At 41.8% G+C, this 27,992-nt stretch overlaps 1 protein-coding gene across 1 annotated transcript in view; it reads right to left on the bottom strand.

The window, feature by feature from the left end:
* adamts18 (ADAM metallopeptidase with thrombospondin type 1 motif, 18) overlaps positions 1-27,992 on the bottom strand; it is a 314,116-nt gene that overhangs the window by 184,983 nt on the left and 101,141 nt on the right. Inside the window, exons 5-10 of the mRNA XM_034185420.1 lie at positions 25,555-25,769; positions 25,142-25,225; positions 21,310-21,469; positions 16,132-16,237; positions 7,672-7,809; positions 7,408-7,561 (exon numbers count right to left, since the gene is read on the bottom strand). Coding sequence (XP_034041311.1) covers positions 7,408-7,561; positions 7,672-7,809; positions 16,132-16,237; positions 21,310-21,469; positions 25,142-25,225; positions 25,555-25,769 — 857 coding nt within the window. The remainder of the gene's footprint in view (positions 1-7,407; positions 7,562-7,671; positions 7,810-16,131; positions 16,238-21,309; positions 21,470-25,141; positions 25,226-25,554; positions 25,770-27,992) is intronic.

The following is a 27,992-nucleotide window of genomic DNA, read 5'->3' as shown; positions in this document are numbered from 1 at the left end:
TGGAGGTCCTGGGCTGGTGTGGTTACACGTGGTCTGCGGTTGTGAGGCTGGTTGGATGTACTGCCAAATTCTCTGAAACGCCTTTGGAGACGGCTTATGGTAGAGAAATGAACATTCAATACACGAGCAACAGCTCTGGTTGACATTCCTGCTGTCAGCATGCCAATTGCATGCTCCCTCAAATCTTGCGACATCTGTGGCATTGTGCTGTGTGATAAAACTGCACCTTTCAGAGTGGCCTTTTATTGTGGGCAGTCTAAGGCACACCTGTGCACTAATCATGGTGTCTAATCAGCATCTTGATATGGCACACCTGTGAGGTGTGATGGATTATCTCAGCAAAGGAGAAGTGCTCACTATCACAGATTTAGACTGGTTTGTGAACAATATTTGAGGGAAATGGTGATATTGTGTATGTGGAAAAAGTTTTAGATCTTTGAGTTCATCTCATACAAAATGGGAGCAAAACCAAAAGTGTTGTGTTTATATTTTTGTTGAGTATATATATATATATATATATATATATATATGAAACGAGGGAACTTGTAATAAAACTGTGACAAGCAGTGCAAGCAGTGCTATGAATTAGTTGAGCCACAGATGTTTCATGTTTCTTTGATGACTGCGACAGTTTTTGTGGCATTTGTTTTTCTCAAACGGAAACAACTTCATACAGACTTGTCCTAAAATATCAGTCACACCGCACATGACACGCAGGCTTGTGCACACGTTAAACAGTGTCACATAAAAAAAAAAACACAAATTGAAAAAAAACTAAGTCTATTCTGATTATTTTTGGGTCCTCCCTCCTGTTACAAATTGCTCTACATGAACCGATCAGAGATCAAAAACCAGGCCGTTAACCAGCATGGAGGTTTATTTACCACCCACAGAAAGAAATGCAGACAACTTATTTGATCTTCTCTGGAGACAGGAGAGATTTGGAGGAGTTGTGAATAGGCAGCTTGTGTACACTAAACAATTATATATGCAATTTGGCAACGCTCATTTCCCAGCAATTACCACCTCAGATACAAAAGCCTAGAGTACTTCCAACTTCATTAACATGTGAATCAACACACTGAATGCACCTTGGGGTGAGGCTGAAGTTCTCATTCACTTGATGGAATCCAATTTAGTTGTGGGTCAAATGGCGCTGTCAGTTTGTTGCAACACAATCACTCAAAAAAACAAATGCGCTGTAAAACGCACAAAACTGGCACCTACTGTGTATGTTCCGGGTGCTACCTCTCATTACGTGATGGAAAAGGTTACTTAGTGGCTGTTAGTTTAAACAAAGTGACACATGAATAAACATAAGACTTGGATTTTTGGGGCCCGTGTGCAAGTAGACTCATGCAACAACTATAGACCTGTTTGTCTGAGTTTAAAGGCAAGTCTGAATCAGATCATTTCAGTAGGTTCAGTTTTTGCCTCAAATTGTTTATAACAGGATTACTTGAAAGACCTTTTGCCAAACCAAATAAATAGTTTCAAGACCTTATTTCAAGAAGTCTTTAGTGAATTTTAACTTATTCCATTGACAGATTTTGTTTTTTACTTGTTACAGGGTGTTTTTATCTTGAAATTTCTTTTTCTTTTTTTTAATCTGCCAGATAAGGTTTTGAATTTTTTTGCTTTGTTTTTTTAGTATTAGGAAGTGTTATATCTTCAACAAATAACACAGCAGTTTAAAAATCTTAAATTAATGAACCTTTTTCATCTTAGAAATGACTGAAAGCAACATGTTTCCAAGACTCTTTCACTTAAGATTTTTAAGTTAAGATATATTTTCTGAAAAACAAGTCGTTTGTGTCCTCCTTTATCTGAATCTCAATGGCGCTATTCAAATTTAAGCCAAGTTATTACCTCCACCAGCAAAGTTTGTTTGTTTGTCTGTTTGTTTGTTTGTTTGGTTGTGAACAGCCTGGAGCCCACAAGTTTTCATATATTGTTATGAAATTTTTACTGAACATTAATTTCCTGATAGGCAAGAAGTGATTCCGTTTTCAAGGTCATAGGTCACAGTGCAAAGTCAGGAAACATCTGGGAAAATTGGAATCTTGCATCTTCATATTTGGTCCCATTCGCTCAGCTGTCCAGGGTGTGTTGCACATGTTAAACACACTCTTGGCACCATCAAGAGGTGACGCACATCTGATGGTGGTCTATGTGCAGTTTTTGCGTCATCTGATTGCAGTCTACATATTCTAACAGCATCTGAAATGATCTGATCGCGGTTGAGATCGATCGGTCACAGCAAAGCCTGCCGACATGTTGTGCCACAGATGTCCACCTCCACTGGACCCCGGCCAGGGACGCCAAAGGAAATGTTGCTATGTAACAAGGTGATGGTCTACTGGTTAAGCATTAGGCTTTGGACAAGAAGATCCTCGGTTCAAATCCCAACCTGACCAGAAAATCACTAAGGGCTCTTGGGCAAGGTCCTTAAGACCCTAGTTGCTCCTGGTGTGTAGTGGGTGCCTGCATGGCAGCAGCCTCACATTGGGGATGAATGTGAGACATTGATGTGTAAAGCACTTTGAGTGTCTGATGCAGCGGTTATGGAGTCCAGCCGGACTAATAAAATCTAGCAATGCAAGTATATACTGATCAAACACCTAAAGGGATTTTTCACTGGACTGTACAACAGCAGGTGATTACTAACAGTTGTCAGCCTTTTTGTGTGCTCTCTGAATGGACAGCTCCTGTGCTCCACTTGTACATGCGGAGTGGCTGACATAGCCATTATGAACACACATATACGCAGCTGAGCGAACATTTCGGCCACACACTCACACACTGCTTTGTTCACCTGTTCTATGCACACAGGCGTGCGTCACGCACACACGCATGTAGTGGCTCATTCAGCCATTATGAACACATGCACGCAGCTGAGTAAACATTTCATCTTGCCACACACTTGTACGCTGTTTGGATCACATGTTGGAATGTGAGGACGAGCGAAGATTTGATTGCGTGGGTGGGTGAGTGATTGAGTGAGTGAGTGACAGCACCAATGTCAGTGCTGTCTGACAGCAGTCTGTGTCCTCTGACTGTTGCCTGAAATATGTTTGGGGCATCCTGCAGGTGTGCACGAGGCAGTCTGGATGCATTCTGACACGGCTGGCCACACCTCTTTTCTTCCTGACTGCATCCGGATTATGACCATATTTGCCTTGTCAGTCTGGTTCCTGCACATTCTTGATATGTGTGATGGGGGTTTCATCTTTAACATAGAACAAATTTTCAAAAATTCATAACGGACAAAAAAGATCAAATTACTTTCATATTTGAGAGTGTTATGTAGGATGGCATCCCTTATCGACTGGCAAAGTGTGATCTGGATCTGATCCAGATTACAGATTTTGTGGCCCCATTTAAATTTAACATTGAAAACCCCATTTAATGAGTATTTTACATTTTATCTTAATCAAAAGTGCCCCAATCACTCACATATTTGAAAGTGAGGTGCAGACTGGCACTCACTACACTGATAAAAAGAGCATGTTAAAAAAGTGTTACAATTTGTAAAAACCTGAATGAATTAAGTTGTTTGAACTTAGGTTTGAAAGTTAAATCAACTCTAACTTACAAAACTTAAGTTCAAACAACTTAATTCATTCAGGGTTTTACAAATTGTAACACTTTTTAAAGTTGGTTCAAACATGCTCTTTTTTCAGTCTATCACCTGACAAAGTTTGGTATGGATCTGATCTGGATTGTGGTTTTTGTGAATATTTGAATTTAATATTGAAAAGCTTATCTGGTGTACATTTTGCATTATATCTCAATCAAAAGTGCCTCAGTCACTCTCATTTTTCTGTTATGGATTTACCTGCACCATCAAAATTGGATGGAGGTTCGAATTTTATGCCTGTTTGTCTATCGTCCAGTTTTCAGTCAGAAATCAAGTGCCAAAAAGCAATGACAAATTGTGCAGAGCAGAGATAACCAATGTTCTGTGAAAATTATCTGAAAAAGAATTCAGAAACTTAAAAAGCTGAAAAAACACAGCATTAAAACTTTGAATCAAGTGCATGAACTAAATACATACTCTTGACAACTGATCACATCTACAAATAATTTAGCTTACGAAAAGCCACTTCTAACAGGACTTCAATGTTGAAAGTTTTTCCAAGGTAAAAGTTTGAGGAATTACAAAATAGTGTTGGTGGAGGTTTGTGCTCTATGTGTGCAGTGCTCTAGTTTTCTATCTATCAGGTCTGGCTTAAATCCGAATAGCGCCATTCAGAATCAGAAAGAGAGAGGTGGGCTGCGCCAGATTTGAGTGGATTCACTGAGGTCTGAAAGCCAGTGCAGCTTGAATCCCAGCTAATTCGGAAGTTAAGTTTGCCCAAACTTTGTACAGTGTCTTGTACAAGGAAACAAAACTCATATTGCTTTTCTGGGACCAGCAAACATAGAACAAGTTGGTCAGAATGTATCTGAATCAAAACGTATTCTAAGACATTGGTGCTGCACTAGCAATGCATGGATACAAGAAGACCTTAAGCCAGTGCTGTGGCAAGATAAAGAACCTCAAAAGGACAAAAAGGTGAAGAATCACAATGCAAGAAGCAGAAGAAACAGGATATCAGCAGAGACAACACCAATGCCCACAGTGACAGGACATTGAAGGCATGGAAAGCAGTTCTAAAGGTTTTTTCTTTTTTCATCACAATAATTTTTGATACTTGCATGTTCTTGTATGGTGCCGACATGCTGACAGATTTGGTGAAACTACAAAGAATTCAGCTTGGGCTGGATTGAGCATAGATGCCTGCGCAGGATGAACTGAATTTGAAAAGTGGGTCTGAACAGTATCCAGCTAGAAAGCAATTAAGCCCCTTTCACATTGGCGTATTCGTACAGCTGCTCATTGCAGCGTATTGTCTACGCTGAGTTGAGCAGCTCTATGCCCACTTTTAGCAGCTCTACGTCAAGTTTTTGCTCCCTACGCAGCAGTATGTTGAGGGCTACGTACGTAGGATGGAAGAAATTAAACACGTTTAATTTTCTTTGGCGTAGAGTGCTGGACACAGTTTTAAGCAAGTCTGTGCAACACTGCGCTTCTGTACACAACCAAAAACTGAGTGCTGCATCCAGCTGGAGAACATGATCACATAGCCCACAGCATCTGTGTGCTCAGAACAGGGAATTGAACCTCAACTCAGAAATCCAGAAACACAACAGAAACAGCAAGTCGGTCGCTCTCTCTCTGTGTGTGTGTGTGTCTGATCAAACCTGTGACTTTAAAATAAAAGCGCACTCGCTGCATGTCGGTGTGCTCATCAAACGCCCTGATCGATCAGGTCTGATCAAACCTGAAAAGTGCTGTGACTCTTTAAAATAAATGCCTCGTTGCTGCATGTCGGTGCGCTCATCAAACGCCCTGGTCGACCAGGTCTGATCAAACCTGTGACTTTAAAATAAACACCCTGATCGATCAGCTCTGATCAAACCTGTGACTATAAAATAAAAGCGCACTCGGTGCATGTCGGTGCGCTCATCAAACGCCCTGATCGATCAGCTCTGATCAAACCTGTGACTTTAAAATAAAAGCGCACTCACTGCATGTCGTGCGCTCAACAAACGCCCTGATCGTGGCAGTAATGCAACAGTAAAAAACCTCATAATACAGTCCACTGTTTTCCAAGTGCAGTGATGTGTTCTGCACAGCCGGCAGGAGTGAACTAGTTTTAAATAGCGGCAAGGTACATGTGACTGTGTGCACACATTGCGATTGCGACTGGTAATTGGAGAAGCTGCAAAGGACAGCATGAGACAAAGAGAAAATATCTGCTGTGCTGAGCCTTGGGGGCTCTTCACACATCCTACGAATAAGTACAAATCAGGGCAAATCACGGTGGAACAGCTCATATGAGCGAACCATGAAAACATCGAGCCGACGGGCAGGTATGAACGATGCCGCTGCGACGGTTTCGTGCACACAGGATCACAGTGCAAGCTGCTGCAGCATATGTAATCACATCACGCAGCTGCTGTGAAAAATAAAAAATACATGCCACCACGGGATTCGAACCTGCAATTTCCAAAAGCTCTGACTGCCAGCCAGAAATGTTACCACTGAGCTATCATTGCTGTCCTGTAAAAGGTGCAGGAAAATGCCTGATATCAAGAACGACATGAACGTATCTAAAAAAAAACACACATGCCATAAAAAAACACCGCATTTTATTGAATCCCTCTTATGAAGTGGACAATACAAGTACAATCTGTCTGTTCCTCTGTAGATGACCCATGGTCGCAGTCATGAAAAGTCGTACAGACATACAGTCATGAAATGACATGAATGAGAAGCAGGGCGCTCTTATCATGTCCACATCTGCTGGCAGCATGTCCAGCCAGCCCTGTGCATGTGTCCTACCTGACATGCGTGTCTTGTGGATGGCGCGCCGCAGGACAGACACAGCATCATGTGAAACAGAGCTCACGTGGGTGACATGACATTCAGATCACCTGCTGCGTGTTATGATCTGACAGTCCGTTTCACCTGGGATAGCTCATCAATGTGCGTGCCGTGCATGCGCTCGTTGCAGCCTACTGCAACAGTGATATATGTTTTTATGTATGTCCACATGAGGACAGCAAGCAGACACACGCGTGTCACAGTGGGCAGTTGTTAGTTCATGTCCGTCCAAACACGGTACGTGTTCCCCAGCTGTGATGTCCAGAACCACACATCTCCACAGCCACTCCTGTCAGCGGACACACCCCCTGTCAGTTCAGCGTGTCACTGTGTCTGTTTGTAAAGCACAATCAAGGGGGCAGTTAGACAAATTTCACATCCAGCTCGAAAGTGATCGTCTGCTGACTGCTGTCGTGCCAACAGCACGAATGGCCACACATTTTTTAAGTGCCAAACGAGCAGTTAGATGTTCATGTGTATCACCTGGAATTTGGCCGACACCTGCCGCAAGAGGGTTCGATGAGCTCCCACAGCGCACACTCTGTCTTTTAGCCACTGGTGTGCACAAATAGTTGTAGCAACAGGTGTACAAGGCGTTGGAGGCAGCTACGATTTTACACGTATTGCATATGATTCCTTCTTCATGTGCACTTCATGCGCATTTCAACCACATTCATACTATGTGTGAAGGGGCCATTAACGGGATCCACCAAATGTATAAGAACAAGGACATGTTACTGTCAATTAATTGACAATTGCTAAATGTTTGCTTGACAATTTTTTTTATTTTGAATCAACTTTGAAAAAGTACTGGACAGTATATTAAATATGACTGCATGTTTTGGTGCAATAAAACTAACAAAGATATTTTCACTATGTCACAGTATGAATAGAATGTCTGAGTTTTGCAGCTAAAATGCACTTTGAGGGCTTGTGTAGTTTTACATCAAAGATATTTAAAAAATGAAGCTCACCTTGACAAACTCAAGACTGCAAAGTTTGACCTTGGAGCCAAACTGCCACTTGCACTGCGTGTCTGCGTCATACAGCTGTCCAGGAAGCTGTTCGGGGTATTTGTACTGACCGATCTGTTTGGGCTCATCCACCAGGCAGGATGCCTGGGCTGTTCTAGAGAACACAGCAAATGAACCGCATCAGTCAGGAACAAAGTGACTATAACTGTCAGATTTCACTATGCATGCGCTTTTATGTTTGCCGTCTGTGTCTGTGAGGCCAACCCAAGGAAGCGGCTGAGGTACTGCCGGCTGCAGGTGGACCAGGAGAAGACACCGTTGTTTCCAGCCAGCGTGGGTGACATAATGTTGCCCTCTGTCTTGCGACAAGGGTTTCCCTCGCCATCGTGGATCATTCCAAAACTGAAAGCAGGGGAAAAGACACATAATACGATCAACAATGTTCATTTAAAACAGAGGCAATTACACAAGTTCGCATTTTAAAGGTGAACTCCAAATTTTTCAACCTGGGCTTTCAAGGTTTTTTTGGTTTATGTTTTTTTATTTGTTTGTTTGTTTTTGTTTTACTGATGTTTTTGGGATCACCTTTTCACTTGACCAATGACCATATTTTCTGGAGAATAAGTCATACGAGGTCTGTCAATAAAGTAACGGTCCTTTTTATTTTTTTCAAAAACTATATGGATTTCATTCATATGCTTTTACGTCAGACATGCTTGAACCCTCGTGCGCATGCGTGAGTTTTTCCACGCCTGTCGGTGACGTCATTCGCCTGTGAGCACACCTTGGGAAGGAGTGGTCCCGCCCCTCATCGGATTTTCATTGTCTGGAAATGGCGGAATGAATGAAAAGGACTTTTTTACCATCACGAGGGTTCAAGCATGTCTGACGTAAAAACATATGAATGAAATCCATATAGTTTTTGAAAAAAATAAAAAGGACCGTTACTTTATTGACAGACCTCGTATAATTAGCACCTTTTTTGTATTATCAGCTCTTTAATTTGGGACTTTTGGGCTTTGTTTTGCTGTAGTTTTTATTATTGGCATTTATTCCTTTATTATTACACTTTATTTTGTTTAGTGCCTTGATTCCTGGTAAAGTCTAAAATAAATAGCCATTATCTTACCTCCTCTCATCTTAAACAGCTTATTTGGGATCAGATCACAGGAATAGCCATTAAAAATTATTATTATCACGATTATTATGAACAATAATAATAATAATAATAATAAATGTGTGATTGCTTTTTTGAGGGGGGGGGTATATACAACACATCCGGAAAGTATTCACAGCTCCTAACTTTTTTCCACATTTTTTATGTTACAACCTTATTTCGAAATGGATGAAATTAATTTTTTCCCTCAAATTTCTACACACAATACCCCATAATGACAAATGTGAAAAAAGTTGGGTTGAGCTCAGGTGCATCCTGTTTCCACCATCATCCATGAGATGTTTCTACATCTTAAGTGGAGTCCAGTCCACCTGGGGTAAATTCAGTTGATTGGACATGATTTGGAAAGACACACACCTGTCTACATATAAGGTCCCACAGTTGACAGTGCATGTCAGAGCACAAATCAAGCATAAAGTCAAAGGAATTGTCTGTAGACCTCTGAGACAGGATTGTCCTGAGGCACAAATCTGGGGAAGGGTACAGGAACATTTCTGCTGCTTTGAAGGTCCCAATGAGCACAGTGGCCTCCATCATCCATAAATGGAAGAAGTTGAAATCCGCCTGCACTCATCCTGTTTTAACTGAGCGATTGGGGGGGAATGGCCTAATGGTCCATTGACCTAATGGTCACTCTGTCAGAGCTAACACATTCCTCTGTGGAGGGAGGAGAACTTTCCAGAAGGACAACCATCTCTGCACTAATCCACCAATCAGGCCTGTATGGTAGAGTGGCCAGACAGAAGCCACTCCTTAGTAAAAGGCACATGGCTGCCCGCCTGGAGTTTGTCTAAAGGTGCCTGAAGGATTGTCAGACCATGAGAAACAAAATTGTCTGGTCTGATGAGACAAAGATTGAACTCTTTGGTGTGAATGCCAGGCATCATGTTTGGAGGAAACCAGGCACCATCCCTACAGTGAAGCATAGTGGTGGCAGCATCATGCTGTGGGGATGTGGGGCGATGCTTCCTCTTTCAGCAGGACAATGGCCCTAAGCACACAGCCAGGCTATCAAAGGACTGGTTTCCGGACAACTCTGGCAATGTCCTTGAGTGGCCCCGCCAGAGCCCAGACTTGAATCCAATTGAACATCTCTGGAGAGATCTGAAAATGGCTGTGCACCGATGCTCCCCATCCAACCTGATGAAGCTTGAGAGGTGCTGCAAAGAAGAATGAGAAAAACTCCCCAAAGATAGATGCACCAAGCTTGTGACATGATATTCAAGAAGACTTGAGGCTGTAATTGCTTCCAAAAGTACATCAACAAAGTACTGTGCAAATGGTGTAAAACCTATGTACATGTGATTGCTTAGATTTTTATTTTTAATAAATTTGCAAAGATTAAAAAACAATAATGTTGTCAATATGGGCTGTTGTGAGTAGAACTTTGAGGGAAAAATGTATTTACTCCATTTTGGAATAACGCTGTAACATAACAAAGTATGTAAAAACTGAAGCACAGTGAATACTTTCCAGACACAGTGCACTGTAAGTATAAGTTGCAAGACCTCCCAACCTAGTTAAAAAACAATGCAACTTATACTCCAGTCGATCATTCGATGTTAACGTTAGAAATTCACTGAGTTAAACTGCTGCTATTTCTGCGTCTTCAAGCACAAAGTTCAAGGGTCGGCCCAAGGCTCTTGCAAGACTATAAATAAACAGATAAATGTATCTCTTCGAACATGGGTTCACATTTTTTAATACTGCCATACTGGTTCAGAACGGGAAAGCTATGCTATGATAGCTGACTCCTTCTTTTGGGCTTCTTCTATGCTGCGCTTTCTGTTACTATATCTGTTGCCCCCAGTGGTGAGCAAAAGAAGCGTGTTGTAGCACAGGAGCAAAAACCTGAAGAGGGTACATGCTTTTAGCTTGTTTGTTTTTATAAAATGTGCATTTTGTCTTATTCCAAACTATGGAAAATGAATCTCTACATTAAATTAAGAATTGTATCACATCTTATCATATCGCACCAAATCAGATCATAGTAAGTGTGTTTAGATACATATCATGTAGTTGTTTTGTTTGCGACCACCGTGTTTGCATTCTAAATCAAAACCATGCTGATTAAATTAATTTTGTACTGAGTGAAAAGAAGAATGTGCAAAGAAAAGAGCACAGGAAAGGTGGGAACACGTCAGAGTTCCTCTTTAAGAACAGCATTTCAAGTTAGACCAACATATATAATTTTTAGTTATTTAACTGTCACTGACCGTGACATGTTTTTCCCACAGCGATTAAGCTGATGTCACTATTTGTGCTTTTTTTTTTTCATGATACACTGTATAATTCATTTAAATTACAGGTTGCTGCTTTAAGTCATCACAGATCTGCACTCTGCAAAGCAAACTGGGCCCTGCTTGTCGATACACGCATTTATGATTTACTTCCCAAAGCAAATTCGTAACAGCATCATATGTTTACTATTTACATATGTATTTCTTAATTTGTCAGTGATTCACAGTTGTTGGCCTCAAAGTCGCTTTCATTTGAGTGAATAAACATGTTTCTGGACATACTTTCAGTTCACTTGGCAAACATCATTACAATATTTCAAATTATAGATAGTCTGATATGTTATTTTAAATTAGAGAAGAAAAAAAAACTTTGTTCCCAGTTGGGGCCTGAGAACATGCCAGACAGACAGAAGTTATGCCACAACATGAAATCGACAAATATGAAAAATAAAAGGGCCAATCTCAATGGAAACGAAACAACAAAAACACAGAGTCATGCAGCCTGTGGCTGTTTCCATTATTCTCTCAAAGTGTCATGGAGAGGATGAATTAGCGCTCTAACGTAATGCTCTTATTTCACACAGTATTTGTTGTTTTAAATCAGACCACATTTATTTGATTTATCACAGATTAATTAAATCCACACACAGCTCACAAACGTGACAAAGCGACGTGCGTAAAGTGATACTCAGACATTAAACAAACACATTTAAAAAATAGTTTAAATCAGCGTGCACTTTGTTCACTTGGTCTTACATTGAACAAAATAACTAAATTACTGTGTTTCAGTTATTTTGTGTCAAATTATGAGACAAACTGATGAGAAAAACTGAAAAAGTTTTGCATTTTGTTTGTATACCACACACTTCTTTTTGATGAGGTCTGCACGCCACATGAACACATGTAGGATGAAAATAATTCCAATAAACTATCATCAAAAGGAGCGAGTTGTTTTTTTTAGTGCACAGAGGTTGACTAGTTTCTTGCTTTTGGTATTTCATCAGAAAAAATTAAATTACTACCTCTGTTATACATGCAAGCAGCGAGAAGGGCAAAACGATGGGTTGGTGATAACATTCTTTGTTGGCTTTGTAATTTCTTTAATCATGTTGTTTCACATAGTGCTGCGCAAAATAAAAGTGCATAAAATATACAGCACATACAGTTTGTACTTATTTTTCCTTGAATAAACATCTGTTATACTGCCTGTCATGTGCACAGCACTACTACACCTTTTTTTAAAACAATTATTGCTGAATTTTGCACAAACGTGGAGTAACTAGTAACCTGGACGATGAGGTTTAGTTTGATTGTCGTGTTCTTTTCCTTGAAGATTAGGACTCTTCCACCTGACACAAAGCGGCACTCAACTCAGTATAAGTGCAGTTGTTAGCGTACAACCAATGCAGTAGCATCATGCTCGTCTGTGTGAACATGTGCGTCTTGGTGTTAAAATGAGGTGTGATCAGTGACTGTGTTGGGAGTATTGCTATTGTGTGAAACAGCAGAAACTGATTACACCATAGGCCAAAAAAAAAAAAAACCCTGGTCAAAACTCCAGAAGAAGGTTTCTCCTCTTCTCAGGGGAAACATTCAGATTCACCTTACATAAGGGGTTCACAGCACAAACACACAGCTTTGTATATGCAAGGAAACCGAATTGAAAACAGCCATTCATTCTCATTCAACAATCATTTTCTGCTGCTTATCCAATTCTGGGTCGTGGTGGCAGCAGACCGAGAAGCTCAGCCTGTACTTCTCTATCCTTTGCCAAATCCTGTAAAATTTCCAAGAGGATCCTGAGGTGTCCGAGGCACAGAGTCACCTCTCCTGGATACGGGAAACCAGGACCTCCTACTGGAGCCAGGCGAGTGCCTGGTGGCCGGGTCAACATCCATGGGGTTTGGTTGGGCTCAGCCCGAAAAAACATGATGTCACCTCCATGTTGGCTCACCACCAGCAAGCAGAGAGTAATGGGTCTGGTGCATTGTTCTATATGCAGTAGACAGGGACAAATGTCCACATGATCAGAAAATAACCATTTAACAAAATAATAGCAAATAATCATCTAACCTCCATCTTACTGCTTCACCTCAGGGAACTTTGGTGGCTGCTCTTTGCTGGTGTGAGGAGACATGTTGACATAGGTACATTAGCTCACCAGAAAATCTGTCATTTAAGTCCATTTTCTGAATAACCATACACCTGATGCTAGCGGACAGCAAGTAAAATAAGTATTGAACACATCACCATTTTTCTCAGTAAATATTATTCTAAAGGTGCTACTGACATGCAATTTTCACCAGATGTCGGTAACAACCCAAGTAATCCATAGATGCAAAGAAACCAAACCAAATAAGTAAATAAATTAAGTGTAATAAAATGGAATGACATAGGGAAAAAGTATTGAACACACTAACTGAAATTTATTTAATACTTCGTGCAAAAGCCTTTGTTGGTTATGAGAGATTCAAGATGCCTCTTGCATGGAGAAACTAGTCAGATGCATTACTCAGGTGTGATTTTGGCCCATTCTTCACACAGTCTTCTAATCTTGAAGTTTCCATGGAGCTCTTCTATGAACTGTGATCTTTAGTTCTTTCCATAGATTTTCGATTGGATTCAAGTCAGGCAATTGGCTGGGCCATTCCAGCAGCTTTATTTCCATTCTCTGAAACCAATTGAGAGTTCCTTGGTTGTGTGTTTGGAATCATTGTCTTGCTGAAATGTCCACCCTTGTTTCATCTTCATTATCCTGGTAGATAACAGTTGAATTTTATCAAGAATGTCTCTGTACATTTTTCCATTCATCCTTCCTTCAGTTATGTGAAGGTTGTCAGTGTTGTATACTGAAAAGGCCCCACACCATGATGTTCCCACTTCCAAACTTCACTGCTGGTTTGGTATTTTTGGGGTGATGTACAGTGCCATTTGACCTCCAAAGGTGCTGTGTATTACGGCATCCTAAGAGTTCAGTTTTGGTCTCATCTGACCAGACTATATTCTCCCAGTATTTCACAGGCTTATCTAAATGTTGTGCAGCAAACTTTAAACAAGTTTCAAACATGCTTTTTCTTCAGCACTTTCATTCTTCAGCCAAGAGCCAAGGACCACTTCTAGAGAAGTGGTCCTTGGCTCTTGGACAACTCTTCTGATAATTATTTTCAGTCCTCTGTCAGAAATTTTGCAAGGAGTAATGGGTCGTGGCCGGTTTATGGCCCCAACAGTTTTGACTGGAACATTCAGAAGTTTAGAAATCCTTCTGTAACCAGTGTCATCAGTACGTTTTGCAACAGATCTTGAGAGAACTCTTTGCTACCCATCATGAGATGTTTCTTGTGTGACACCTTGGTTTATAGGGCAACAGTTGTGACTAAACCAGCTGGTATTAATTTACACTGCCAAGGGGCAGGATTGCTTTCTAATTACTGATAGGTGTCTAAGCTTTCTATGTCTTTTTACACCTCCCTTTCTTCAGGTGTTCAATACTTTTCCCCGTGTCACTTCACATTATTACACATAATTTATGGACATCTATGGTTCTTTTTTTGTATGTATGGATTACATAAAGTTCATGTCAATAGCACCTTTAGAAATATATTTACTAAGGAAAAATGGTGACATGTTCAATACTTATTTGACAGGTCACAATTTGATTTACTTTTTTTGTGATATGTCCAAAACACACCCATGATTAATAAGGTGACTAAATCCAGCCCCTTTATGCTCAGATCTCATGCTACTTAAATAGCAATGTGGGGTAAGACACAACTCAAATGTATTTGTGCTATGTGCTCTAGCCAGATAGCTGGTCAAGGCAGTGCCCTTAAGTGTCTGTTCATCCTAAACATGACAAAACTTTTACTATACACCAGTGGTTCCCAACCTTTGTTCCTTGGAAGCACCCTTATATGTATAAAAGAAAAGCTGAGCCTCACCACCCCAGCCCACCCTCCCAACTAGCGCAAATGCCTGTATATATACACACACACACACACACACACACACACACACACACACACACACACACACACACACACACACACACACACACACACACAAATAATCCATATCCTTTTTTTGCCATAAAAAACAACTTAATATAACATGCACCTCCAATTTTGACAATCTTAGAGTAGACAAAACCTTGCAACCCCCCTCCCCCACTTCCCCATTCTCTTTGGTGACACCGCTAGTTGAACTCCAACTCCAGGTTGGGAACCAGGGATCAACATGATTTCTTTTTCACCATATGTCTTTCATTCTGTTTTGTATCATAAGAAAACCACATAATGACAACAGAGACAATCAGTAAGAGAAAACTAAAAGTAAGTCCCTTTGGCTTCTGCTTTATTTCACTCGGTTGTTACAGCAGATCCGAGGAGGATCTGCATTTTGATTTGGCACAAGTTTTAATGCAATGCCCTTCTTGAAACAATGCCACAATACATGGAGAATGGGCAGGGGTGGCTGTGAACGGGGAATCTTCCACAGTGAGACCAAGCACACTAAAGTGCTTGATTACCACCTCTAATTAGTGAGAAAGCAAAATCAGTTGTGCTTTTGTCCGTTTTCTTGTTTTGGTTTGTTGTTGTTTTTTATTTATTTATTTTGAATTATGCTTTTTCATTTACTTCTTCTTCATTAAACTAAAGGGAAAAACTATTTCTTTCATTTTTACTTGAGGCCAAAATATGGCTATCGGGTATTGCAAAGTATTGTGACCCCCTAAGTCTGGTCTGCTTTAGGTTTCTTCCTCATTATCACCAGAGTGAGCTTTTCCTTACCACTGTCACCTGTGTACTTGCTCAGGGGGGTTGGAAAGGTTAGACTTGAGTGAAGTGCATTGAGGCAGCATTATAATTTGGTGCGATACAAATAAATAAATTGAACTGAATTGTTCAATAACAGTGAACAAACTGCAATTGTTAATTCTAGAAGGTTCTATTAATTTTGTGTGACATCTTCCCTAAACAAAAACTGTAGCCAAATAAACAAATACTCAGAAACTATAGCAATACTGCAATGAATATGAAAATATAGTGGTTTGTTGCATGATTTACAGGAAAATTAAATGCTTTAAATCTGAACCAAACAACGCTTGTTTTTCTTATTTTTGTATTTTTTGCAAAAGATTTTTTAAAAAATGGAAAAAGAAAGAATGAACCATGATTGATTTAATCTTGCCGCGTGCTGATAGTCTTGAATCAAGATTGATTCTTCTTGTGTGATAACTAACATTATGAATAAACTGTTTGATAAAAATGTCACTAGGCCTTCGTTAGTGCAGTTTATTGTGTCACATACTTGTGTCCGGACTCATGTGCGATGGTGAAAGCTAACCCCAGTCCTGTGTCCTCATTGATGGTACAACTCCTGTATTTACTGCACATGCCACTGATGGGGGCAAAACCTGCACAGATTGGGAAAAGGGACAACATATTAATAATTAACTCCAAGTTGCATGAGAACAAAAAGGATGTGTGAATAATCAAACCACAACATCATACATTGTTTCTCTGCATCATTTTCATCCAAGAAATTTAAGCTCGTCTCTGGGTTGCATCTGAGGATATGGTTGCTTTTGAAGTCTGACAGATTTGGACAACACAAGTCACAATTTAAACCTTTGTCTCTCGTTGCAGCATCTGTGTACAGTCTTGTTTGTGAAGCCTCTTAGATTCAGATGAAAACACATGCCTGTCACATGTACATATTTGTCCACTTGCATGAGCCGTTTCATACCGGCAGTCACCTCATAAAGCCCGGCCTGCTCGTCATACTGTTGCTCCTTGGTGGACATGACAGCACGGGGAGGAAGAGAAACAGACTATGTGCAGGGTTTAGTGAAGTGTGCTGCAGTGATGACACATTTGTTCCTGTTTGCTGGCAGCAACTTCCCCAGTGGGACAAAAAGCAAGTACATCTACAGTGGATGTGCCACTATTATGTTGATGAATGTGTGTCCGATTTAAGGAGCCAGATGTTAAAATTGAACAACCCTGATGGAATTTTGGTCACGCGTGAGAAGTATTGTTGCTGTCACAACCAATACCTCTTGACCACTGACTCGGCTTTGTGCATTGTGTGTTTGGCACAGACCTAAGAAGTCATCGAAACACACTTTCATGCAGTCAAACAATTTCAGTTGGTTTTCCTAATTAGCCCAGTTCAAAGAGGAAGGCGTTCACCCTAATTGTTGATTGGGGCCATTCAGGGGCATTTTGGACCAGATGACACAAACAGCATTTGATGATTTCATGCTGTGCTTTCATTGCAGACACATTTACTCTTACACGCGCCACAATTTAAGACCTTCATCTGGATGAAAATTCGAGGTGCTGTTCACCACACATCACACAAGTTTTACAAATGATGGGAAGATGTATTTTTTTACTACTCTGTTGAACTGTTGAGGACTCCAAGAGCTGCATAATGCCAAGGAGACATCCACGTGTCATCTGGTTGCAGCAGACAGATGGTCACCATATTTTCCAGAATATAAGTCATTTTTTTTCTAGTTCGGGAGGTCCTGGAACTTAGACTGGCACAACTCATACACCGAAAAGTCACAAGCTTATTATAAAAGATAATTCATTTTCTGTACCTGTTTACTGCAATCGATGCTCAGGGGGCGATCTAGAGCCTATCCCATACTATATGGGTTGTTTCCCAAAAACTCAAAGTGGTTACTCTGGTCAAGTTATTCATCCATATCTAACTGCTGACCGGGGTACTTAAATGCTCAAAGTTTCAGAGCTGTCAGATGTTTGCATATACAGTGGTCCCTTGCTATAACGCGGTTCACGTTTCGTGGCCTCGCAGTTTTGCTGATTTATTTTAGTGCAATTTTGTATGCTTCGTCTTTTTTTTTTTTTTTTAACAGCGCATTGTGTTCTGCGTCCTTATCAGGCGGGCCGGTTGCGGCACCGGTCAGCATCACCGCAATCGCTCTCACTGCCTCCGATTCGCTTACTGAGTCTGTGGGCTCGGTAAGCACCGCAGCAGCCACTCACACCGCCCCCCTCTCTGCTGTGCGGAGCTGCGGACAACTCTGACAACAGGTCCAGAAACTATGCTCGCTGTTTTGATGCGGCGCACTCCGCCAGCCCGCAAGGATAGACTTCATGTGGAAAAATCCGCAGCGCCCACTACATGGTCTCGGTAACCGCAGCCACAGAGCTCCGTGGCCATGACTTGGATTCTTTGCGGGTCCCGCATCCATACCCCCGGAGGCAGTGAGCGAAGGGAGAGCACGCGCATTATGTTCTGCGTGTGTCTGTTTATAATCTTCTCGCCCAGAAGAAAAAAGAGAGAAAATGTTAATTCCTGTTTGATAAAACTGTATAAAGTGTGTAGTGAGGGGTTTTACAGCCTTAAAACATCTATAATAATTGTAAAAAAAATAACCCTGACTACTTCGCGGATTTCGCCTATTGTGGGTTATTTTTAGAACATAACTCCCGCGATAAACGAGGGACCACTGTATATTTATTTCAAGATTGAAAATAACAAGTACAACCTTTCTGGAGAAGACTTTTTGATTAAGATAATTGTTGTGTAAATTATGCAGACTAAGATGAGTGCAATCTACCCATATATACTATCTACTAAAAACAGTTGATGGTAAGTATGTACTCACAATATACAACTGCTATTGTGTTTCTGCATTCTCAAATAGTGATGGACTATAAACATTTCCAGAGAGGACAGTTTTTGACAGACGGAGAGTTACACCTCAATATTAAAGACATTTGAGCAAATTAGGTACACATTAGACACATGAATCTCATCAGTGACAACGATTTGATACACACCTTGACACACTACCAGTGATACGATACATGATGATACTGACAATACAATGCGATCCGATTCACCCATTCCCAAATTGATGTGATTTGATATGTATTTGATGGCGATTCAATTCCTCACAATGCGATACGATGCGATTTGGTGCGATATGATTAGGGATGGGTATTGATAAGATTTTATCGATACTGATGCCATTATTGATTCCACTTATCGATCCGATTCTTTATCAGTGCCCATATCAATACCTGTTGTGAATTTTCTGTGTACTAAAAGTAGGCTTACATGTTTTCTATGTCAACAACATTTTATTGAGTCTCAAAGTAAATAAATATGAAATTGGTCACTGGATCCTTGATGTACATGATGGATCATTGATCTCTGGACATAAATAGAAATAAACAAAATCTGTAGTTTTTGTAAGAAGATTTCCTTTCAGATATTAATGATCAGGATTTAATTCATAAAAAATGCAGGATGTCTCATTTTGGAAAAAAAAAAAAAATTTTGGTCAGTTGTAGTTTATTGTTTGTCTTATAACGTTTGGAAAGAGGTGTCATTTTATTTAAAATGGGGATTCGCTCTGAAGTTATTAATTCAGAACAGACTATACTATTATTATTATTGTTATTATTATTATTATTGTTATTATTATTTCCTTTACCTGATGGACAACTTCAGTTCACGCACCGCCTGGTGCTCACACCAGTGGACTTGCCACTTCTGAAAACAAGCAGAGAACCAGCGAACAGCGGGTCGAAGCGCTGCTTCGTTACTTCAAGCTTCAAACTTCAAGCAGACCTGCTGCAGTCTGCAATCAATGTAGAGAAATAATCATTTTCTTGATAAACACCCTCAAAAGCAACGGCCGCTCTGGTGTCCTGAACCATCCGTGGTGCATTCAGTGTTCCTCGGAAAAAATTGATGCAAGCAGGCAGTGAGCTATGCAACACAATTCAACCTGTCAATTGAATCGATGCACACTGAATGAATCCATGCACTCGCATTGAGCACGTTTGTATCTAGATACCAATTCGTATCAATTAATCTCCACATGCCTAGTACACATCCTTTTGTGGCATCACAGATAATGATTACCTCTTTCAAACTAAAAATTATTGACTGATAACACTGATGCTTGAGTTTGAAATGCACTCTTATTTCCAGAGAGGACATTTTTGACAGACAAGACATTTTATTTTTGAATGCCTGTTTCAAGTCATTTCCCCACTGGGAAATGCTCTTGGGAGTTAGATTGTTATGGGTATAATGGGTATAATAAGAGTTCGACTGGAAAACAAATGGGGATATCAAACCAAATGACTGTAGTAGTTATCCATGTATGGCAAACTAAACTCTGTTGGTCATTTCCACATTGTCATTAAACCAAACTTTATCTTTAAAATCCACTTATGTACCCTGATTGTAAAACAGCCCATATACAAGAGGTTCATCATCATGTCCAGTAGCAGCCTGTACTCGAGGTTCTCCACCTGGTGGACATGTACCATTAATACATGTAGACTAGACTTTCACCAAGAACTGTAGCACTAAATCACATCAGATAATGGGTGTTCTTTTGTTTTTTTGCTTGCTTTGTTAATCATCAAAATAACAACTCAAAAATAGGATAATTTTTTATTGATTTTGTTTTTCTCTATTTCTAGATGAGAATTGGCAAACTGCTAGCTTCCTAAGTTTGATTTTCACATTACACACTCAAAAATCGATCAGCCATCAAGTACACATGCCGCTACGAGAAACCTGTTGTCAAGTCATGAATCTGGTTCACACACGTAAAAAAAGTACACATTTATTTGTCACTGTAATCCTTACATGCTTAACAAACCTATCAGCTTCCATACTAACAAGTCATAAACTTATTATTTTGAAATTATTATTTAATTTTTTTATAATTGTATAATGAATTTTTAGAAAGTCTTTCAGTATTTTTTTTTAATTATTTATATTATGGCGCTTATTCTGATTTTGCCACCACAATCTGGAATTGGGTCAGTGACAGGAAATGAATGAATGAATGAATGAATGAATGAATGAATGAATGAGAAATAATCTCCAATGGGGTTTTTTTCTGTCCCTTTGCTTTTGTAATGACATGGTAGTGACTCTTCAGTGGGAAAACAGAACTTTGAAATCTCTTTAAACCCTGTCACTGCAGTTGTTTCACAGTTTAATGCAGGATTTTACAGCTACTTTACTGACTGTCACAGAGGTACTGTCAGTCAGCAGTACTTGACAGTACTTCTATGTGAGCAGGAGCTGCATTAATCCTAAACACGTGCAGAATCACACACACTGCATTTATGACATTGTGCCAGTACTGTAATAACACAGCGCTTTTGCTCACAGTGCCAAATAATTGCCATTCTGTTCTTACAGTATCCTCTGCACCTGTCTCCTATATAAAACATCTTCACCCACGCTGTCACATTCTACAGCCATCTACACGACCCAAAGTACAACATTAACGTCAAGCAAGGCTTTCTAAACTGTCAGTAGTCTGCCTAGCTCCCACATTGCAATATGCTGCTGTGACAGCCAGTCAGTCACACAGGACCTCCTAAAGGCTCAGAAAATTAAATGTTCGACTAATGCCAACCAGTGCTTCCTTCTTGGTTAAAAACCTCTTAATGGTGTGGACTGATGTCTTACCCAGGGTGTCACAGGGCTCATTCTTCCAGGAGCAGATGTCCAATCCGGTAAGGAGAACAGCGTGATCGTGCCGTTTACCGCCTTTCCCCACCAAACCTGACTGCCACTGACAGAAACTGTTGAGGGATTGGTCTGCATGGTGATTTATTGTCAGTCCAAGCTGGGGGCAGAGAGACAGGAACCATGGATAAACCGATTTCTGACTCAGTCGTGAAAGTACAAATTCTCGCCATTTCAAACATCAGAATTGGTTGATTAATTTGACAGCTATGTAGACGTGTCCTGAAATTCTGTGCACCAGATCAAGATAAACACTTCATTTTTTGTGTGTGTTTTTAATAGAAAATGGGAGACATTAGTGAGTGGATGTCCCTTTTTTTACAGGAGACAGAAACCAAAATGCCAAGAAGGGCTGTCTTCCAAACGTCAAAGAAAAAAATTCTTGAACTGAAGCCCAGCTATGAGAGGACTAAACCTCTAAGACATCCAACTCTGTGTAAAACTTTGCTGTTGCACTGAAACCATTGATCAGGTTTTGGGAACACGCACTGCACAGAATTGTTTTGAATCCTGATGAGCCACTGTCTAAGCAGACCTGCAAATCATCTTCAACTGAATGTAAACACTTACGTCCCATTATGTGGGTATTTGTTAGAAACTGGTGAAGCCACTTGGTATCACGGCAATGAGGCACTTGTTGGGCCTTGCCTGGACAACTGCACCATCATAGTTTTGCAGTTGGTGGTCCCACACATTCCATGTATTCACCATCCAATCATTGATTCACTAAGTAACTGCACAATTGATACCTAATTTGCATATGTCTGCCTGTTGGCCTGTGTGCCTGTCTGTCTCTTCACATTATCTGGTTCTGCTCAAGATTTCTTTTAGCGCTTGATTGGCTGAGCACACCTGAATGAGCTAATCCACTTTTGGCAAAGCAGTGAGAGATGAAAAATGTGCAGGTTAGGGGGTTCTTGAAGACCAGTGTTGGGAACCACTGGTATAGATAGAGAGTCTCAGAACCATCGAGTAAGAGCATAACCACAGGACTCAGAAGACATTAGCTGTGTGATGGATGGATGGATGGATGGATGGATGGATGGATGGATGGATGGATGGATGGATGGATGGATGGATGGATGGATGGATGGATGGATGGATTAGGGATCATGTGCCTGTGACAAAAAGGCAAGGTCCCGTTCTCACTTTCACAGATATCCATTCAGAAAGGTCACAGTCTATAAGCTTGACAAGCTGGCATATGGAGATCACAGCTGCTTATGAACACTACGTGTGATCAAGAGATCTGTTGACCTGTTGTTTCAACAGCATAAACTACAAGTCAATGGGTTATTTTCTGCAATGAGAGGATTGGAGAGCATGCTTGCATTGCCCAGCATGCAGAGTGGCAACCAGCCAGACTATAACTTATTCACACAGCTCATCAACACTACGTGTCAGTCTCACTTTCTTTAGAAAGCACAGTGCCACTGCAGCAATGACAGCCAGTGTGTGTTGTCACTCAACGCCACAAATCCAGTTTTAAAAACATGTTTCACTCTCCTCTGCTTCAAATACATACTAAGTCTGTTTTTAATGTTTCTCTGTAGGCTCTCAGTTGTCCAGGTGGTTTCCATAGTAGAGAAGCTTGAATCTTCGACTGGACTGGGTTGCTTGACGCGAGGACATTTCGCTTCAAATCGCAGAAGCTTCCTCAGCTAAAATTCTTGCTCTGGTCGTCTGACTTCTGTCTTGACTCTTGTAGAGAAGAATAATCAAGAAGTCACAAAAGCTGGAGTTTTAAACCTAACCAGACCCCTCCTACCGAGAGGCAGACTGCTAGAGGCCAGTGACTAAACAATAGCTCTAATTAGCACCTATTGTGCTCTAGTTAGCACCCTCCTAATGACAGGGCAGCTGTCCCTCCTAATGATGGGACGGACCCTCTCCTGATGGCTCCCTTGACGACTCTGCTGATGACGTGAATGACTCATTACCATGAACAAAAGCGTGTCTCAGACCCCCTCCCCGGTTAAGGCTGGGTTTCAAACGTTTCACAAAGAATGCCTCCTTGACCCCTCTCTCAAACCATTTCTTCTGTCTGGCTAATATTTTAACTTCCTTGCCCTCAAACCTGTGGTTAGTGTCTTTAAGGTGGAGATGAACTGCAGACTGAGGTCCATTGGCGCCCTCTCTGCGGTGCTGGTATAGCCTTTTGTGTAAAGGTTGCTTAGTCTCACCTATGTAGTGTTCATTACAGTTTTCCTGACATCTGATAGAATACACTACATTGCTCTGTTTGTAACTAGGGATCCTGTCCTTAGGGTGAACTAATTTCTGTCTCAAGGTGTTAAGCGGTTTAAAGTAAACTGGGATTTTGTGCTGTCTGAAGATCCTCTGTAGTTTTCCCCTACTCCTGCTAAATAAGGGAGAGACACTCCTCTTCTTCTTGTCTCCGTCTCCTGTCTATCTGGTCTCTTTGTTCTCTGGGACTTCTGCACTTTGTCCAGGGACCATCGTGGGTACCCACATACTGTGAGGGCTTTCCGGACAAGTTGTTGTTCTTTAGCCCTTCCCTCTGCAGTTGTGGGCACCTGTAGGGCTCTGTGTTGAAGCGTCCTCATCACCCCAAGCTTGTGTTCAAGGGGGTGGTTTGAGCCAAAGAGCAGATATTGGTCAGTGTGAGTTGGTTTTCTGTAAACCCCTGCCTGGAGCTGCCTGTTCTCTCCAATCGTAACATCACAGTCCAAGAAGGCTAATTGGTTGTTTCTAGCATCCTCACGTGTGAACTTGATATTGGCGTCCACCGAGTTGATGTGTTCTGTAAAGTCCTCAACTTCCTGTTGTTTGATTTTAACCCATGTGTCATCAACATATCTGAACCAGTGACTGGGAGAGATGCCTGTGAAAGACATCAAGGCTGTCTTCTCCACTCGCTCCATGTACAGATTGGCCACAATGGGGGATACCGGAGACCCCATTGCACAACCAATCTGTTTCTAATGCACCGTGTGTGATATACCCTTCTTACCAACCAGTCAGGTTGGGATTTCCATATAAATAAATAGGTTTTTGACCTTGTGTTTTGCTCCTCATATCAGAGACAGTACAGGTGCATAGCCGAGAAGAAAAAGCGCCGCCCCCCCCCCCCACACACACACAGATATATACCTTGCAGTAAAGATCCAAACACTTTCAATGACATTTTATCGCAAAATAATAATAATAATACCAATAAAAACAATAATGATGATGATAATTAATGTATTTTTAACAAGCAGCCAGTCTGCTGTGTGTTTGCTTCATCCCATCATCTCTCACAAGCCGACTAGAGTGGGTCCTACATACATAAATGGGAGACCTCTTCGGAAGGGGCTGCATGTGTGTTTCTCCAGTTAAAACTGGAGTTACATCAGAAAGGGGACCCGGGGTAAAGCCTATTCCAAATCCCAATGCTGATCTGTGCTGGATCCACTGTGGTAATCCTGAACACTCGGAAGCAGCCAAAAGACCACCACCACCTACAGTATGTATGTTTAGCAAATAAAACATCATTCAATCAATATTACTCTATCCTAGTTTTAGTACTGCAATGTGCTACACTAAGTGGAATTGATAAACCATATTTAAAAAAAACTTGCTTAATTTTTTTACAACTAAAATAAGAAGCACGCATGTAGTATATCTTTAGCACAAACACACCAAAATTTTTTATGTAAAGGCAAGATTTCAAACTGTATTTGTGAAAGTGAGAAGGGGGTTTAAGTCCTACATCTATGCACAACAGCCAACATAATACAGGGAATAATGACATGGTGAATACACTCACAGGGTCCTGTTCCAACAGTAACAAGCTGACTACCACGATATTGATGTCTGTTCCAATGGTGCCATCTTTGAAAAGACTGGATACCTGTGAATGAATACAAATCAGTGTAAAATCTGTTGATTATTTACCCATAATCTGTGACAAAATGAAGAATACTGATACTGCCACTATATTTAGACTTCACAAATTCAAACGACGCTACTCTTACAGGAGAAGCTAAAGTTCTCGCACCCAAAAAATAACAACACCTTATGGTTTGGACTATGGTTAACTTACTCAAAGCAAGAGTATTTGGTAGAAGAGTCATGTTAAGCAGTAGAACAGATTTTCCATGATCCTCTAGCTTTACTATCTCAGATGTTACACAACGCCTCCACGTTTAATTCCCTTCACTTTTCTTCTCCCACCCTCACCATGTTCATAACTGTGAGTACATAGGTGGTGACATTATCCCTGCCATGTTTCTCCAGCATCCTCTTGTCCACCACCACTAGCGTCTCCACATTGAGACCTCCGACCCTGTTAGATTTGATGGGCGATCTCCTGGCTCGTCCCGGCCCTGCCACCTGAGGCATCTCAAACTCATCGGGCAAGATGAAACGGTCCTCAGCAGGAGGTTTGGGAGTGTCTAGGAGGGCAAAAAGACATGACAGATAGGAGGCAGAGACGAGAGACAAAGAGGTTGAATGAATGAACTATCCCTTTCCTGGCTTGTGCCAGGCGATAAGAGTGCAAGCTTGGGCGTTGAAAGGACAGGAAATTCACACCACATGCTGTTTCATATCACTCAACACCAAAAAGGAAAGATAAAACTGCTGAAAAGCCTCAGTTTAATGTGGCCACGTCAGAATAATGCAATTCAGTCAAATGCAAAGTTTCACGTACAGTGTATCCAGAAAGTATTCACAGTGCTTCACTTTTTCCACATTTTGCTATGTTACAGCCTTATTCCAAAATAGAGTAAATTAATTTTTTCCCAAAAAATTCTACTCACAACACCCCATAACAACAACATGAAAATTTTTTTTTTTAATTTCTGCAATTTGTTAAAAATAAAAAACTACAACATCACATGTACATAATAAGTATTCACCCTTTGCTCAATACTTTGTTGATGCATCTTTGGCAGCAATTACAGCCTCAAGTCTTCTTGAATATGATGCCACAAGCTTGGTGCACCTGTCTTTGGGCATTTTTGCCCATTCCTCTTTGCAGCACCTCTCAAACTCCATCAGGTTGGATGGGAAGCGTCGGTGCATAGCCATTTTCAGATCTCTCCAGAGATGTTGTGAAAGTGTAGTGACAGGGACCCACAACAGGGGGCGGTAATGAACAGACAATGGATTAAGCCAAACAGTAACAATTTAATGTTGTGAATTGCACAACGGAATACAGACAATTGCAGTTGAGGAGTACAGTCAATCATACACAAGGTGACGTGTGGGCAGGCTCGAGGATAGAAGACGTCTGTCCAGAGAAGAGCCGGATCCCACACGGCTTCCACCGCCGCCAAGTCCTGGGTCCCAGGTGGCCACCGTCTCCAGCTGTCAGACCTGGTACTGCTGGCAGAAACAGAAATAGTTAATGGTGGGTGTGTGGATACACACCCAGTAATCTCTCTGTACTCAGTTCCTCCGGGATGGAGAACCTCCACCTCCAGAAACAGTTTCACCCGTGCAGCTCCTGTTTGTCTCTTCCCTGGATGGAGTGAGAGGCGAAGAACGTCGCCCTCCCACTATCCGCCAATCCAGCCTCAGACAGAGCCGGCTGCACACAGAACAATGTTAGATACAACAATAATCTCAGCAGAGAAGATTACCTGAGTGGTAACTGATTTCTCGGCGGGGAGGTGGAGTTGCAATCTGGCTTTTATGGTGATGGTAGAATGAGTGACAGCTGGTGCTGTTGACGAGTGACAGCTGTCACTCTCTGTTGCTCCGACGCCCTCTCGTGCTTGAAGCCCGCACTTCAAGCAGGGCGCCCTCTGGTGGTGGTGGGCCAGCAGTACCTCCTCTTCAGCGGCCCACACAACAGGACCCCCCCTCAACGGGCGCCTCTTGGCGCCCGACCAGGCTTGTCAGGGTGTCGGGTGTAGAAATCGGCCAGGAGGGCCGGGTCCAGGATGAAGCTCCTCTTCACCCAGGAGCGTTCCTCAGGTCCGTACCCCTCCCACTCCACCAGGTATTGGAACCCCCGACCCTTCCGACGGACGTCCAGGAGCCGATGCACGGTCCATGCCGGCTCCTCATCGATGATCCGGGCAGGAGGCAGCGCAGGTCCGGGGGTGCAGAGTGGAGAAGTGTGGTAGGGCTTGAGGCATGACACATGGAAAACAGGATGAATCCGCAGTGAAGCTGGCAGCTTCAGCTTCACTGTGGCCGGTCTGAGGACTTTCAGGATAGGAAATGGTCCAATAAACCTGTCCTTGAGTTTTTGGGACTCAACCTGAAGAGCGATGTCCTTGGTCGACAGCCAAACCTCCTGCCCCGGCTAGTATGCAGGGGCTGGGGAACGCCGGCGGTCTGCATGGGCCTTGGCCCTCGTCCGGGCTTTGAGCAGGGCAGAACGGGCGGTACGCCACACCCGAGGGCTCCTTCTGAGGTGAGCCTGGACCGAGGGCACCCCGACCTCTCCCTCCACTAGCGGGAACAATGGGGGCTGGTACCCCAAACACACCTCAAACGGGGAGAGGCCGGTGGCAGACGAGACTTGGCTATTGTGGGCGTACTCGATCCAGGCCAGATGGTGGCTCCAGGCCGTCGGGTGCGCGGAGGTCACGCAGCGGAGGGCCTGCTCCAAGTCCTGGTTCGCCCGCTCTGCCTGTCCGTTTGTCTGAGGATGGTACCCGGAC

The sequence above is a fragment of the Thalassophryne amazonica genome, chromosome 2 (assembly GCF_902500255.1).
Source record: "Thalassophryne amazonica chromosome 2, fThaAma1.1, whole genome shotgun sequence".
NCBI lineage: Eukaryota > Metazoa > Chordata > Actinopteri > Batrachoidiformes > Batrachoididae > Thalassophryne > Thalassophryne amazonica.
This window is presented reverse-complemented; position numbering and strand designations above follow the sequence as displayed.